General features: G+C 30.2%; 2 protein-coding genes across 3 annotated transcripts; one reads left to right on the forward strand and one right to left on the reverse strand.

Moving 5' to 3' along the window:
* Positions 1–3,165: 3,165 nt before the first annotated feature.
* On the reverse strand, positions 3,166–8,054 carry LOC109794306 (UV-B-induced protein At3g17800, chloroplastic). 2 transcript variants are annotated; one of them, XM_020353760.3, is made up of 4 exons: positions 7,895–8,054; positions 7,681–7,797; positions 5,992–6,290; positions 3,166–4,250 (listed from the first exon to the last, which is right to left on the reverse strand). In XM_020353760.3, the coding sequence occupies exons 2-4, from the start codon at positions 7,789–7,791 to the stop codon at positions 3,434–3,436; spliced, it is 1,227 nt and encodes a 408-aa protein (XP_020209349.1). In that variant the 5' UTR covers positions 7,792–7,797; positions 7,895–8,054; the 3' UTR covers positions 3,166–3,433. The 2 variants fall into 2 exon arrangements, with proteins under 2 accessions (XP_020209349.1, XP_020209350.1); XM_020353761.3 differs by having other exon boundaries at positions 7,891–8,050.
* A 660-nt stretch (positions 8,055–8,714) lies between these two features.
* On the forward strand, positions 8,715–12,357 carry LOC109787741 (Ssu72-like family protein). Its single transcript, XM_020346297.3, has 4 exons — positions 8,715–9,080; positions 10,304–10,449; positions 11,531–11,649; positions 11,888–12,357. The coding sequence occupies exons 1-4, from the start codon at positions 8,866–8,868 to the stop codon at positions 11,987–11,989; spliced, it is 582 nt and encodes a 193-aa protein (XP_020201886.1). The 5' UTR covers positions 8,715–8,865; the 3' UTR covers positions 11,990–12,357.
* The last annotated feature ends 4,077 nt before the right edge of the window (positions 12,358–16,434 follow it).

The raw sequence follows: 16,434 nt of genomic DNA on the forward strand, positions 1-16,434 counted from the left end.
AAAATTGTAGTATTTATGATATAAAAAAATATTAATTTCTTTCATAGAGATTTTTTTGATTCCATATAATAAAAGAATTAAATATATTAAAAAATTATTAGTAGTTATAATATACTTTATTTTCTCTGAAAGAATAAAAACATATTTTAATCTTATCAATAAACTGATACAGAGTAAAAATATAAATGTTACTGACAAAAAAATCCAATTAAATACTTAATATTTGTATTATATATTTTTAATTAATTTTATTTAATTATATTTATATTCAAAATAGTTATATTTATTAAATTACTAAATTTTTTATTAATATATTAATAATATATTTTATTTAATAATAACAAATACTTGTATAATTTTAATTTCATTAAAAGTGTATATATTATGAATTTCATTTATATATATAAAAAAATCTATTATCGTAGTTTAAATATCGTTGAATTATAAGTAAAGAATTCTAATCCCGTATTTACCATTATGACATCTTTCTCCTGTTGTAAATATTACAAAAGCACAAAATTTAGTGACTATTAGATTTAAGCCTTTATTATATTAAGATAATGAAATTTCTATAAAAAAAAACACTCAATCTTATTTTATGAAATAAATACTCTTAAAGTATTTCATTTTAAAAATTATAAAAATAATTTGATGGGTTGACCAAATAATTAAATAATGTGCATTCATACATTATAAGAATGACTAATTTAGTGAAAATTTTATGTTCGATCTCTTCATGTGTAAAAATTTGTTTAGTCATCAATAATAATATTTCATATCAATATTATGGTTATAAAAAAAAAACTTATTTAAAATCACCTTAACATCTAAATTATTATGGTGAAATTATACTTTTTAATATGTATATATCAATTTACTAAAATTAAAATTATATATAAAATATAACACATGGAATAAACATTTCTTTTACAAAAGTAAGTAGGAAAAAATTCATCATGGATGAAAAGTTTATTTAAACTTTCTTACTATTTTCTAACTTGACTAATTAAATCAATTTTTTTTTCCGAATGAAAAATAATTTTCTCTTAAGCAATTAGTTTACATTTAACTAAATAACAGAAATTAAAATTTAATTGAAAATTTTCAATTTTTTACATGATATTTAAAATTTAAAATCTTTAAAAATTGTATATAAATAACTATGTTTTTCGTATTTTTACACATTAAAAACTATATATAAATTTATTAGTGAAAGAGAAAAAAGCACGCATAAAATATAACATAAGAAGATACACATTTGTACCAAAATATATTAGTATATGAATTATTAGAAATTTTATATTTTGTTATAATTTATATTTGAAAATTATTTATTTTATTTCTAAATAAAGTAAAATAAAACATTATTTATAATATACATACTGTCTGCATTACTAATTTGACATAAAAATGTTTTCAAAGATAATTTTAATTTATTCACTCATTAATATTAATAAAGTTGTATCATTAACACAAATCCTTTTAATGTTCATAAATAAACTCTTTTTTAGTTTGTATTAAAGATATTTTTCCTTTGAAAGTTATAAATTAATTCTTTTTAAGATGCAGAAGTTATCCAAGCAGAATTTGTTTCTTTTAATAAAACCTTTTTTCATACATATCTTCCAAGTATTGAATCACGTAATAACATATTTAAGAAATTTAACTATTTATTACTAATCGTCGAGAGCAATAAACTCTATAAATACATGTAAATAGCACGGTATAAAATCTACTATATTTCACTTCGATGGCTTTTGGCCAAATTCTATTCGCAATCTCGCGTACTCTTAAGATTGAGGAACAATTCTGGATAATTAGATTAATTTGTCTATCACATGTTCAACCCTCAAAGGTTTACATACAGAACAATTAAAAGATAAGCATAGATATTAAAGTTATGGATATATAGAGAATGGTTAAACACGAATAAAGAACCAGAAATAGAACATAGATGAACTATGTTAGATATTAGAAAAAAAAAAAAAAAAAAAAAAAGTAGTAACAGAACCAATAAAAACCAAAGATAGGTATGCAACAAGGCAAAACGAAAATATATGGCAGAAGATACTGTGACAGAAACAGAATATCAGGTTGCATTTTGCTATACCACGCAAATAATCAAGATGCATCTCTAAATCATTTATGGTAAACAAGAGAAGATTGCCTTTGCTATTTTTGGCTGATAGAGTGATAGTTAAGAAGCATCTGAATTATTTACACTATACAAGTAAAAGGATCATATCTCAGCAACTTACTATTATTTTCTAATTGTTTATGTTATTAATGAAAATTTTCACCGATAGATAATAAAAAACTGTATGAGCTAGAAATTCGAAAAACCTCTATCAAACAATTCGAAAAACCTTTTGATCCGCTCCAAACCAACTGATAGAATTAAAACAGAAGATTATAAAATTTAATACTGATTATGGTGAGCTGAACGAATTTTCCTTTATGCAAGGAACTAATGAATTCTTTTATTGTCAAATTTCCATTTTCTGCTTTCTAAGATTGGACAAAGAAAATTAAAGACAATAGTGTTGAAAAGTCACAAATCGTTTATCTCAATTCTTCAGATGTGATTTATATATTTGTTAGATAACTTCACTTGATGCTAATTAGTTTTAAAATAAAATCTAACATGATATCAGAACCTAAAATCTATCTTCTTGGTTTACCTATTCTATTAGGCATCGCCTAATTCAACATACATTTGTGAACATCCATCAGACAACTTCACTTTAATATCACAGTTGTGTTCTATAGTTCTATAAATTGTTACATGGATACCTGGGCACGTGTCACTTAAACTATAATATCAACAATAAAAATCATAACACCTTAAGCACCATTATAATATCATACTTGAACTACAATATCACAATTTAATTGTAACATATCACACTTCAACAGTTTTAATCTCAATTAAACTCAACTACTGCAAAAATATACACCGACTCAAAAAAGCTAAAACCCTTAGTTTGAGCTCACCAAATTACCAATGAATCGTCTTTTTTGAATGGCTCACTTTCTATCGGTAAAAAAGATAACAAAAGGGGAATACTATTAACATTCTAGGAACTTAGCATTGTCTTGGTCATGAATTGTGTATCCATCCATTAGTGTAAAAATGATAAATGTCCATCTAACTACAAGAAATCCTGAAGTCAAACACTGTAATCAGTCATTCTTATTATAATTGCTACAACAACAATCATTCAAAATTTGAAATTTGACCGATCTTTATTGTTTTCAAAAATAATGCTCCTACAAAAATCATGATAACAGAGGATAAACAAATGGGCAAATATCTAATTTTAAGATATCAATTTATTCTTAGTAAAAATCAGATCCACTATGATCAAAGAGGTGAAAAATATTAGTACTCCGGTTCATACACAGTCTTGAGGTGCATGGGAGTGAGCTGAACTCAGTTCAGGACAAAATGGTACCTTGAGTCAACATAGCTCTCAACATCCCAGAGAAAAGAACCAAAAGTAACAGCTTCTAAAACAAGTCTCTTCAAACCACCAAAGCTAATTTTGATGCTCTCATCCTTAGAAGAATCGATTATCCCCTCCGGTGATACAACCATTTCAGGTCTTCCAAACAATGCTTCGGTGTGCTTCTCGATGATGCTGAGAGCCTCTTTGGATCTTAGTGTCGCATATCTCTGTAATGTCTCACTATCAAAGGACATCACATAGGTACGCAATCTGGATACTTTCGAACCATAACCAAATCCTCCTGAGCTGATGCCACCAGGCAAAGTAGAAACTTCAGGATGGGACATAACTTGAGAAGGCCTCTCTCCACCACTGATTCTTGAATCATCAACAACAGTTTGTTGAATGCTATTCTCTTCTGCTGCATTAGGAAGAATTTTCATTGCCTTCTCCAGCTGGAATCTTTGGAAAACCCGCTTAAGAAAGTACCCATACATTACTGAAGCTGCATAGACCTGTCCTACTCTGATTTTGCTGATCTGAGCGACAGATGTTGAATCCCCTAAACGGTTGCCCAAAATGAGAGCCAAGTGGTTTTGGATCATCTCATAGGCTTCAGGTGAGTGAAGCTCCTCCAGTCTTCCATCTTCAATTGGCCAAGAATCAACCTGACCAGAAGGGTTTGGGGTTAAGGAGGGTATCAAAGAAATATTGGCATCCATGAACTTTTGCACCACCAATGCATACAATATCTCTTCTAGAGCTGTTCTCCTCTCTTTAGCCTTAACCTCAGCAATTCTCCTGAAAAATTTTGGAAGCTGGCTCAGTGGTCAACACCTCAATTCAATTAAAAAAACACCTCAGTTCTTTATGACTACAAAGACACTTTCAGATAGCAAACAGCAACCAATAAATAAATCATTCTTGAATACTGGTTTTATTCTTTCTAAAATCAAAATTTTATGCTGAATTCAAAGTAAAAAAATTTCGATTGGTAAAATCCACAAATACATCAATGTAACATTGCATGGACACTCTCTTCACAAGTAAATTCAATTCTACAAATCATTGTGCTTTTTATGATAAGATACAGACAATATTTCTCCACCAAACAGTTACTTAAAATCATTGGGGCAGATTTGATATATACATGAAATTCAAACTTTACACGAGATAAAATAGAATGTCATTTCTATTCAATGCCTGATTTTCAAAAACATCTCTTGCTTCCCCTCCACCAAAATAATTTTAATATATAAAAATGAACCTATCAATCTAATAGAGTAATAATTGCAAACATGCATTAATATACTAATTCTATCTCCATTGAGATATTATCTTGGACATGCGCAAAGAATACAACAAATAACCAGTAAAATACAATATAACAGAACTAAAAGAAAGCAACAATAAAATCATGGGTCACTTAGCCACTGCTCCTGGCTTCCAGTTGATGAGTGTTGGGAGAAGCTCTTATCCAGAGAAAGGGAAGGTTTGAAGCAGAGAAAGGAAGAGGAATCTGGGTGTTGGATGATGGGAAGGACAGATTGAGGGTGAAAGGGTTGGAACATTGAGAGATTGTATAAGATGAGAGGGAAATCAAGGGTTCTGAAAAGTTGAGAGATTTAGGGGAGATGATGAGATTTTAGGTCATGATAGACAGAGACAGCGGTTGAGAGATTAGGGGAAGAAGATAAAATAATTGAATTAATATTTTATATTTTAATTGAAACAAATTAAGTGCAAATAAAAAAAAAATCCTAATAGTGTGGGTTACTTTACAGTTGCTTAAAATTACACTGTTGGAGCAAAAGTGGGTTGCTTACATTGCACCCACTGGAGATGCTTCTGAGAAATTGGTTTTTAACTGAACCCAAATACATTGTGTGATTCATGTAGTCAACATCACCTAGTGGGATAAGACTTCTTTTTTGTTGTAATTGTAAGATATTATTTTCAGTAATTTTTCCAAATTAAAGATTTATGATCAAGTCTATTGAGGTACAGCTCTAAAAAAACTATAATTAAATGTATACAGAAGAGACTTAAAATATTTTAAAGAAAAAGGGAAAAAAATGCACAACAGCTTCAAAGAAGAGAAAGTCACACAAGTAGCAAAGATTCCTCTGCTAAACTCCAAACAACAAATTACTGATAATGACAAAGCTAAACAAGTAAATTTCCTTGGAAATATTTGCTTATCTATAAAGTAAAATGTAGCATCGATCAATCAACGAGGCCCAATACAATGCATGAGAAGGGAATTATAAATTTCAGTGTATATATTATGAACTACGACAGCGAACCCTGGTGCAACAGTAAAGTTGCCCTTTGGTCACAGGTTTGAATACAGAACAGCCTCTTTGCATACGCAAGGAATACCTTCACACAGTGCCTTCTGGCACCAGGGTATGTAAGTCATACATTATGGACCACCTATTGTTTAGATTTTACCAAAAAATAAGAAAACTAGCTTCCCAGATTTATGAAAAACATATAGTGACTAAGTCGAGTATCAGATATCATCAAGTATAAAGCAAACCTGTATAAAACTAAGTCAGTGCCTGAAGCAGAAGGCTCCTTCTTTTGTTTATCACCATCAAAATCAGTTTGGAATTGCTCAAGCTGCTGCTCTACTGCAGCTGGCACAAGATGCGGGTGAGTTATCAAAATCTGAGATAGAAACTGCCCTATTGGAGACTCCATCTTAAGTGGAGCAATCTTGGAACTTGGTTCAGATGACTCTGGAGACGACAATGCAGCTCTAACTACAAAACCCCTTCTACTTCCAATACAGAGTTTCCCATGACCTTGCTTGTAGATAGAAAGAGAAGTGCTTAACTGCCAACCACCAAGGACACTCAGAGAGCAAATAAATAATCCCTAAAACCTCTTACATACAATAAAATAATAATATTAATAATAATTTGAGAAATGCACATTGAACAGTATAACTCAGGCAAGCCAATAACACTGGACAAATGACAAGGAAAGACAAGAGACATCAACATCACAAATTTACAATCAAACAAGAAAACCTCTTAATATCATTTGCAAGATTCAAATTAGGGACAAGCATTTTTTTATAACCCCTTTTCAAACTGAACCATAAAACCAGAAGACAATGTGTTTTTGGGTGAGCATTCACAAAATTGATTTTGGTTAATATTGATTTGGAAGTAAAGTGATTTATATTTGAATATTTTTACCCTGAAAGCAAGTTTGATGTATATCAAGAATGGTTTTTATAACCCCTTTTAAAACTGACCATAAAACGACAATACTATCCAATATGTGTGTGTTTGGGTCAGTATTTGCAAAATTAATTTTGAATGATATTGGTTTTGGTTAAAAAATTGATTTGGAAGTAAAGTTATTTGTGTTTGAATACTTTTACCCTGAAAACAACTCTGATGCATAACTTAGAGTAAATTTTTTAACCTAACCCAAAAAATACTTTTTATCACTTCTAAACAAACCAAGGGTTGGAGGTAAAATTACTTTATCACTTGTGTATCTTTACTAAATCCACGTTTATTTTTTTATAGGTACAACGATGAGAATAAGGATCGAACTTATGTCCTCATGCAGCTACCTCAACCCTCCAACCATTAGGCTAACCCTAGTGGTTCTACTAAGGGTTTGATTGAGTAAACTTCTTTAAAAGCACTTCTAGAAAAGAAAAATAGGAAGAAAAAAATAAAATAATCTTCTCCATAAGCTAAAATTAGCTTATACAATCTAATTTATAGACACTTTCTCCATTAGACAAAATAATATTCTCCAAAATCTAGTTCTTATCCACGAGCTACTTTTATCTTATGAAAAATTTTATTTCCATTTTTTTCTCCAAAAAGGACTTGTAGAGATATTTACCCAGACACACACTTAATAACACATTTGACAAAAGGCAAAATCAATTCCGATACTTCCCCACTTAAACCAAACACACACAAAAGCATGCTAAAAGCAACCAATTAATAAATAACACATTCATTAGTGACATGAATACTTCCAAGTGGAATTCAACTCATATTTTGTCTTTCCATATAGCAAGCAGCAGTCTCAACACATTGAATTCAATTCAGGCTCGCTTTCATCCCATCAACATGCTAAGCGGCAAGGAATGATTTCAGCGACAGATTCTCAAACTCACAATTCTCATCAACCATAACATATTAACTTGCAATCCAAAATTAATTAAGGGAATAAATAATTGATTTAATAATACCTTAGTGGGGAACCGATGATTGGAGCGGAAGGCGAGTGCCGAGGGTGTTCGGAGGTAAACCGAGGGCGGTGGTGAGAGGAGCGTTGCCGTTGCCGTCGCCGGCGCTTCCATTGGCAGCTGTGCGAAAGCGATGAACGTTGAATGAAGGAAGAAAAGGGGTAAAAGCGTAAAATGACATTAGGAATGAAGAAGATGAAGCATTGACCATACCTACCTCTTAGGAAGACACAGGATTGGAATTTGGAATGAAATCCAAGAGAGAGAGAGAGAGAGAGAAAACAACCCTAAATGGAAATCAAGTTTTAGTTTTTGATAAAGAGAAAGAATTCTGAAAAAAAGACACAATTTTTTTCTTATGAGTGGTTAAATCATTGATGGTGTATACGTATATGGATAATATAATATAATCTAGTAAAAAAAATACTCTCTTTTAAGTGTTCACTTTTTTCCCAACAAAAAAAAAGTGTTCACTTTTTTTTTAAAGGTAATTATATATTTATATTGTATTTTGTTTTATTTTTATTAATTTATATTTAATAATAAAATTGGTAAGTATATAAAAAAAATTATTTATTTTTTTAAAAGAATTATCTTCAATTTATAATAAATAATTTATATTATATTACAATATTATTTTTATTTAATAATAATTTATTTTAAAAATATTTATATTTTATTTATAAATATTTATAATAAATAAAAATTGGTTTAAATATGAAATAAAAATTTAAGTAATAATTACATTATTAAAATAAAATTATGATAATATTTTAAATAAAAGTTGACATAATGTTACAATTTCAAATATTAAAATTATATTCTGTTACATATTATGTGATACATCTACAGATGTAATTTTACATATATATTTCGTGTATATAAAATACCATTATCGTATTGGACATTTTTATTTAAAAAAAATGTTTATTTAATAAAATAATTTAAATAATTGACATATTATATTTTAAAAATTAATTTTACTTTTATTAAAATCAGACACTAAATTGGGATCATAAATACACTTTGAGGAACTCATTTGGTATTCATCTCAGGAAAAAGAATTGACACAAAGTGAATCATCATATCACATGTGCCCTAACCAAAGTACTCCATTGCCGAAGTTAATTTATTTTGTTCCGTGTTCTCTTGTCTTCTTCACTTGCAATCAGTTTGAGAATCAGAACAATGAAGTTTCGTTACGCCATGGTGTGTTCTTCGAACCAGAACCGAAGCATGGAGGCTCATTTCCTGCTCAAGAAGCATGGCTTCGACGTGTCTTCATACGGCACCGGTGCCCACGTTAAGCTCCCTGGTCCCTCCCTCAGAGAACCCAACGTCTACGACTTCGGAACCCCCTACAAGCACATGCACGACGACCTCCGCACCAAAAACCCTGATCTGTATCCTCTTCCACCCTTTTCCTCTCCTTGCCCAAAACTCAAGTGGGGTTGCTTCCAATAAAAAAAATTCAATCTTTTTTGTTCATAAACTTCGATTTGAACTTTTATATGAATTTAACTTAAATGGGTGCAGTGGGTTTTTATGTTGTTATGTATCGTGAGTTTTTCCACTATAATTATCTTAATAGTTGTACTTAGCATGATGTCTGATCGATTGGGATAGGTAACACCTGGGTAGTTAATTAGTTAGGGATAAAAATCAGGTATAGTTAGTGTTGTTATCCAATTAGAATTAGAGTTTCGTCTCTATAATATATGTTTATATTTAATGCAGAGTTTGGTAATGTAATGTTACATTACCAAGATAAAACTTCAATTCTGATAGAGATAAAACCCCAATTCTGATATCAATAGTACCTATGGTACTGTACATGAGTTTTGTCCGTTAGATAGTGAGTTAAATGGGTGATGATTTATTATATGTAAATGGGAAGAGGCGAGTCGTTACTTGGATGGGAAATTGATAGGAAGTGTAGAGAGATGCTGAGGTACTCCCAAGTTAACCTCAGGAAGTGTATTCAGTTGTTCAGTAACAGTAATTGGGCAGAGACAATAAAAGTTCTTCAGTTTCTTGAGCGTTCTTCACTTTTCTCTCTCTCTTTTTACCTTTTGGTTCTATCAAATTGATAATGTAAAGTTTTTGTATACTGATAGGATAGAAATTTAACTTGTTTTATATGGGCAATAGGTTCAGAACAAAAAAGTTCAATTTTTTTAATATCTCTTTGCTTTGGTTGTTTTGCATTTGTTACATTAGGTGGGGATAGTTTTAATGGAATGTGGAACTATTCTTCGTCATATGACCAACAAGTGGTGTGAATTTTGAGTAGGGATTGGGGGCAGCATTGCTATGATCTTACTTGATAGTGTTTTCTTATGAGTGAATAGAGTAATCTACTGAGTTAACCCACTAGGGTCAGCATAGTAATTGGAGTTTGAGTAATTTGCATGAGGTTATAGGTTCAAATCTCATTGCCGCTATTGTACTAAAAAAAAAGAGGAAGATTCCGAGTTGATGAATACAGTATTGTATGTTATCTATATATCTATCTGTTTCTGTTGTAGGACCTGTATGTTGGGTAATCCTTTTACTTTGCACTTGCATTCTTGTCTTATTCTGTGTGGTGTGGTGGATCATGATAAGAACCTTAACTAGAGTGCAGCTACCGGCGAAACGGAATCTTGCCAATGCTTAAAAGAAATTCTTCGGTCAAATTGGCACCTCAGCGATGGCAAGAAAATGCTGCTGATGGCTCGTTTGATGTGGTGTTTACATTTGAAGAAAAAGTGTTTGATATGGTTGTTGAAGGTTAATATTCTTACTGATTTGTTTCTCTCTGTTTTCTAATTGTCAAATTTTCTGATGTAATTGAATATTAAAAAGGTAGTAGGAAATTTGAATTTGAATTTTAGTAACTTTGCTAGCAATACAAGCCTTCATCAGCTTCGCATTATGTTGGATGATAGGCCTCTATGATGGTTGGTTTTTAAGCTAAGATGGAGTGGCATTAAGAGCCTATTTCGATTACAAACTAGAAGTGTATTTTAGAGATTATCTACTGTAAATAAAGATTTATTTTTTGTAACAAAAGCTCTCAAAAACACTTTTAAACTTGAATCCAAGCAAGCTTCAACAGGAAGTTTACAAGTAATATTTCTTAGCCATGATTTTGGACTGGATTTTGAACTCATTAACAGTGTTTTGGTTTCGCATTGTATGACTCTGACACACTATATTCTGAAGTAAGTAAGAGTTGCTTTCATGTTTTGGACGTGAGTTTTAATATAGAACACCTAGTCAATGCTTATCCAAACATTCATTAAGGGGGAACAAGAAAGACATGTGCTTGCAGCCCCAAATTTGCAAGGAAGTTGCAATATCATTTTTTTCCTCCCTTCTTGTTTTTATTTACAGCAGATTTGCAAATGCAGTGAAATGCACTGATTTTCTGTGTTTCACTCACATAAGAATATAAGATTATCTTTTATGTCTGATTGCTGATCTCTGGTTGTTTTTAGTCATGATGTTTTTATTTTGTTGTTATTATTATTTATTTATTTTCGGAGATTTGCTTATACATGAGATATTTTTGCTTATCTTCAAGATTGAAGGGAGTTTTTTTTTTTTTGATAAGCGATTGAAGGGAGTAATTTTTAACTTTTAACTACATTTCCTAGCTTTAGCTAAAGCTATTGATTTATTGAAATTCATGAGGCTATCAAGTTATTTTCAGAGTCCTTTGAGGGATATTATTGTGGTATCTATCTAATCATCTACCATGTGGAAACTTTAGTATAGACATATGTCGAACAAAGATCATATTTATTGATTTCAATGGCTCTGTAGTCGTATGTATGTTTGAAAGCTATCTAACTTCAACAATGTGCAGATCTCCATACTAGAGATCATGTTTTAATGAAAACTGTGCTGGTAATCAACTTGGAGGTAAAAGATAACCATGATGAAGCAGCTGTGGGAGCCAGGCTTACTTTAGATCTATGTCAGCAGGTTTATCTCTCATGCAATCTATATTTTCTTTGTATTCATGGTATATTTACATTTTTTTTGGACTTGATAAGAAGCTTTGAATGTGAGACAAACACGATGTGGCAGCAAAATTCAAGTGCCCTATAAGAATGTTATATGTTTTTATGGATATGAGTAGTAGATGACTCTTTTTTTCTTTTTTCTTTTTTTCAAATATCTTAATGTTTCATACCTTACTATGAACATATTTTATGCATAGATTGAAGCTGCAGAATCATGGGAGGAGTCAGTTGATGACATTATTGCTGGTTTTGAGAAACAACATCGACGGAAGCTTTTGTTTAGTGTTTCCTTCTACTAAAAAGTACCTGTCTCCCAAACAAAAAGTGTTGCACTAAGGGGCACTTAATACGCTGAAAGTTTTTTCTCTCCTAGAAATCTGAAGGGAAAAAAAAAAGAAAAATAGATTCTTTGGAACTGGGGGTGTTTTTGGTACAAGTTTCTTACCAAATTGTATCCATGGGAGAGCTGAGAAACTGACATTCTTGACTTTATGATTTTTCTGGATTTATAATTCTTAGGAACTATGATTTTCAGGCATGAAAAAGTTTTCCCTCTGCCAAACACTCCCTAATTGAATACTCAATGGTTTGATGAACCATTTTTGTAAATTTGTCATGTAGATCTCATTTCAAATGAAAACTAATGTATTGGCTGTTGTGCACTAAATGTTGCTTACCTCTTTTATGTGTTCATTCGGCAATCTGACATTGAATGTTATTTGTATTAAAATGATCAAAATGTGTGGTGACCAAGTGACTTCATTGATTTGGAGCGTACGTATTGCTAGTGTTTGAACTTTGAGACGGGATACTGTCGTTGTGTTTAATTTAGGCTTGCCCGACAAGATCCCGAGACTAGGCATGGTTCAGGTTATGTTGGTCCAATTGTGCACAAAAGTCTCAAATCATGTTGGACTCGAGATGTAAATTGGATGGATCAGTTACCCTTCACCATTGGGAGTGCTAAGAGCATAATCTTGTGCAACATTTGAGTGATATAGTTCATGTAGCACCAAATGATGATGATAATGTGTACATAGGGTGGGTTTGGACTTTAGATCCTCTTATGTGATAGAGAAGGAATTTAAATAATAAAAAATAGAAGGAATGGGATTTTGGTGATAAGATTTCACTCGACAGAATTCAAGGGAAAATTTTACATTAGAGTATCCATTTCCTCTTGGGTGGATCTTGAACCTTTGTGTAATGCATTGCCCATTCACAAGTCCACAAGACAGTAGAAAATGGTTAGAATACGTGCATTAAATAAAAAGAAGCTACTTGTAGAATGTTACAACGCATGCGTGAAAATGAAAGATGTTATGTCTGTTACAAATCCACAAATTTAAGAGATAAGGCTTCGGATGTTATGCCATTTTTTATATTATTTCTTGTGTTTGTGCACTAATGAGTACTAACATATTTGGAGAAGTTTATTCATATACTTATATAAAAAAAAAAGTAAAAAAAATATTATATAAAATAAAATTGATTTATACGAAAGTTAATTTACAAATATTTTATCGTTATTAAGTTTGTTTGTATAAATTTCTTTATAAATATTTTTTAAGAGAATAAACTAAAAAAAATATTTTTTTTATAAGTTAAAATTAGCTTATTAATAAACTAGAAAACATGATTTAGAAAAGCTAATATAAAGAAGTATCTAATATATGTATTAGTTAATTTTAATTTTTTAACAAAAAAAATATTTCATTAGTCTTTTTTTTTCTCTAAAAATGTTCATGAAAAAATTTATCTAATCAAACTATTACTTATTCAAAAGTTGATTTTTTTAACTTATTCTTTAAGTTAATTTTATTTTATGAGAACAAATATTTTAGATTCTATTTTTTACTTTTTTTCTCTTACAAATGTTAATAAAATATTTATTTGAACAGACCCTAAAGTTTCGTACAGCTAACCGATTAAAAGGAAAATCTTTTTGAATAGAAATTATCAAATAACTTTCTTCTAATGGAATGTCTTATATAATTTAAATTTTACGCACTATTAATATAAAGTATTTTCTGACAACTAATTAAACATTATCAATATTTTAAAATTTGATGGATGATTGAATTGATAAGATAGTGGTTTATGATTTATAACATCATTTTATAACTTTTTAAGATTTAAATACACATAATAGTTCAAATATATTATTTAGTTTTAAAATTTATTAAAATATAATAATGGTTATTAACAATAACAAGTTTATATTTAGAGTAAAAAGTAAGATAAATATAATATAAAATTATAAAATATCAAGATATAAAAATTATAAATTAATATAAATGACTAAATTATAATTTTATAAGAAATTTAATAAAAATAATTGATAGAATAATTTATTTCAATTTGTAATTCTTATTAAATACGTGTTTTTATTTGTCGTAAAATATTTAAAAACTAAAAATTATTGTTTTGAATAGTACGAGTTTTCTGATCGGTTTGGGACCAATTCATATTGATTCTGAAATCATCAATTTTTCTTAGTAACTAAACCAGTCCTAATCAAATTGATTAAACCAATCAATTTAAACCAAATTTTCACAATTATAATAATTATGATAAATATAATTTTATTTATTATAAACTTCAACAAACTTTTAATATACGATAATTTATAATTAGATAATTATAAAATAAATCTCTATACTTGTTTCATAATGTCATAAATGTAAAGCCTGATGAAAATGAAAATAATGAATTATATTAAATATGTTTGAATAATTTTCCTCCACAGGAACTTATAAAATAATAAAATAAGAAGAAAATAAAATAAACATTTTCGTAAAATAAAATACTTTTGTAAATAAATTAGAAAAAAATTAAAAAAATGTTTTATAAGCTAAAATGAGAGAATTTCTATAAATTAACTTATCCACTAAATCTTTAAAAAAAATTGTATTTAAGTAGATGGACATCTTTTTTATGAATTAAAATATTATTAAAATCTATAAATTTCGAGGAAAATAGATATCACTAAGGTTTGCCCTTAGGGCTTTATAAATAAAATCAAGGTCATGAAACTCAGAAAATAAATTAAGGTCATAAATGACCAGTAAATCAGCTGGTTAATTAGTCTCTCGTAACATGTGACACTACCTGATAGTGTCTTCATTCTGATAGATCCCACGGATTGTTATTATCACATTGGCATAAGGATAGGTGTGACAACATTTAATTAGCAACATAATTACATTATGAGAGTGAGAACAAACTTTAATTTTGCGGTAGCCTCTCTCCTAAGCCAAATGAAGGTCATGATATATGGCCCATAATTCAATTAAAAGAGCTGAACAAACTCCTAATTTTATTGCATAACCGCATAAGAAAGCTTTATTCTCATCTTGAATAAGTTTACCACCAGAAGCTACAACCTCAAGATCTTTGACCGACCCATCTATGTTCAACACCATTTCCTTTGGATTTGGAAATTTCCAAGCTATGTCCCATATGCCAAAAGTACACAAACCTTGAGAATGAATAGCGAAAAACACTTCTTGAGAATTGCTAATCTCATATGTCATACTCATCACATTTGTTACTAGCTCCGTAATACTCCATTTAACTTGATTAAAAACTCATTCATTCATTCTTCACCATGTTATGTACAACATGACGCCAAAAATAATACTTCATCTCATACCAAAAACATCAAAGTGGTTCGATAAATTATAAGCTAGCCAACTCTACCAATCATTATCCTCAAAGGAAACATTATAAACACCTCATTGGATGAGAAGGGTCCACCCTACTTGAATTTGTTAACACTCTCTGAATTGATGAAAGAGATTATCTTCATAAACTCCATAAAAAGAACATACATTTGTATTAGATAACCCAAATCTGAACCATCTTGCATTAGTAAGCATCCCTTCGTGACCCAATTTCCACAAAAATCCTCTTATCCTCTCAGGCCCTTTCCACCGAAACACTTCTTTAAACAAAACGCTATGCTCACTTTGCCTACTATGCGTATTAGTTTTATAAGCATATTTAACTGAAAACTATCCATCATTGGTCAAACTCCAAGCCAACACATTTGGTCCAGCATCACAATGAGGAGGATATAAGGAGAGTATGATGTTCTTCACGTGAGATGGTGGAAAATTCTTGACCTCCTCTAGATTCCAAGTTTCACTCGATAAGCAAAAGTCAGTCACTGTTTTATTCATATCCTTTTTCAGAAAATATCAATTGAGGCACAATCCACCAACCTTCCAACTCTTGGAACCCATCTATCTTTCCTCCAATTAATAGACTTTTGATCACCAATTTGCCAAATGGCATTCTGTTGAAAAGGATCCCACGTAGCACATAAACCCCTCCAAAAATTACTCCACATTCTAGATTTTCTCAACCTTGACAACCCTCTAATATCATCTTCATTTCCACATTTACACTTCTCTCTAATCACTCACGACTAGAGCAAGTCATGAGGAGTCTCATCAGAGCAAAGTCTCCAATTCACCCTCATCATGAATGCCAAATTCATGTCTTTTGTTTTCCTTAGGCCTAAACCTCCAACACATTTAGGGGGAACAAATCATGTCCCAAGCCACATGATGAATCTTTCGTAGTTGTTTAGTATCTCCCCAAATTAAATTCCTACAAACCTTATCATGATGAATCTAGATGGAAATCTTTTTCAAAATTGAGTTTCCTGCATTTGCAAGTAACAAGATTCAATTCATAAAAACTTTGTTAAGTTACACAAGTCTCTAATTTTTTTTAC

This window comes from Cajanus cajan, chromosome 1 (genome assembly GCF_000230855.2).
Source record: "Cajanus cajan strain Asha chromosome 1, NIPB_CcT2T_4, whole genome shotgun sequence".
NCBI lineage: Eukaryota > Viridiplantae > Streptophyta > Magnoliopsida > Fabales > Fabaceae > Cajanus > Cajanus cajan.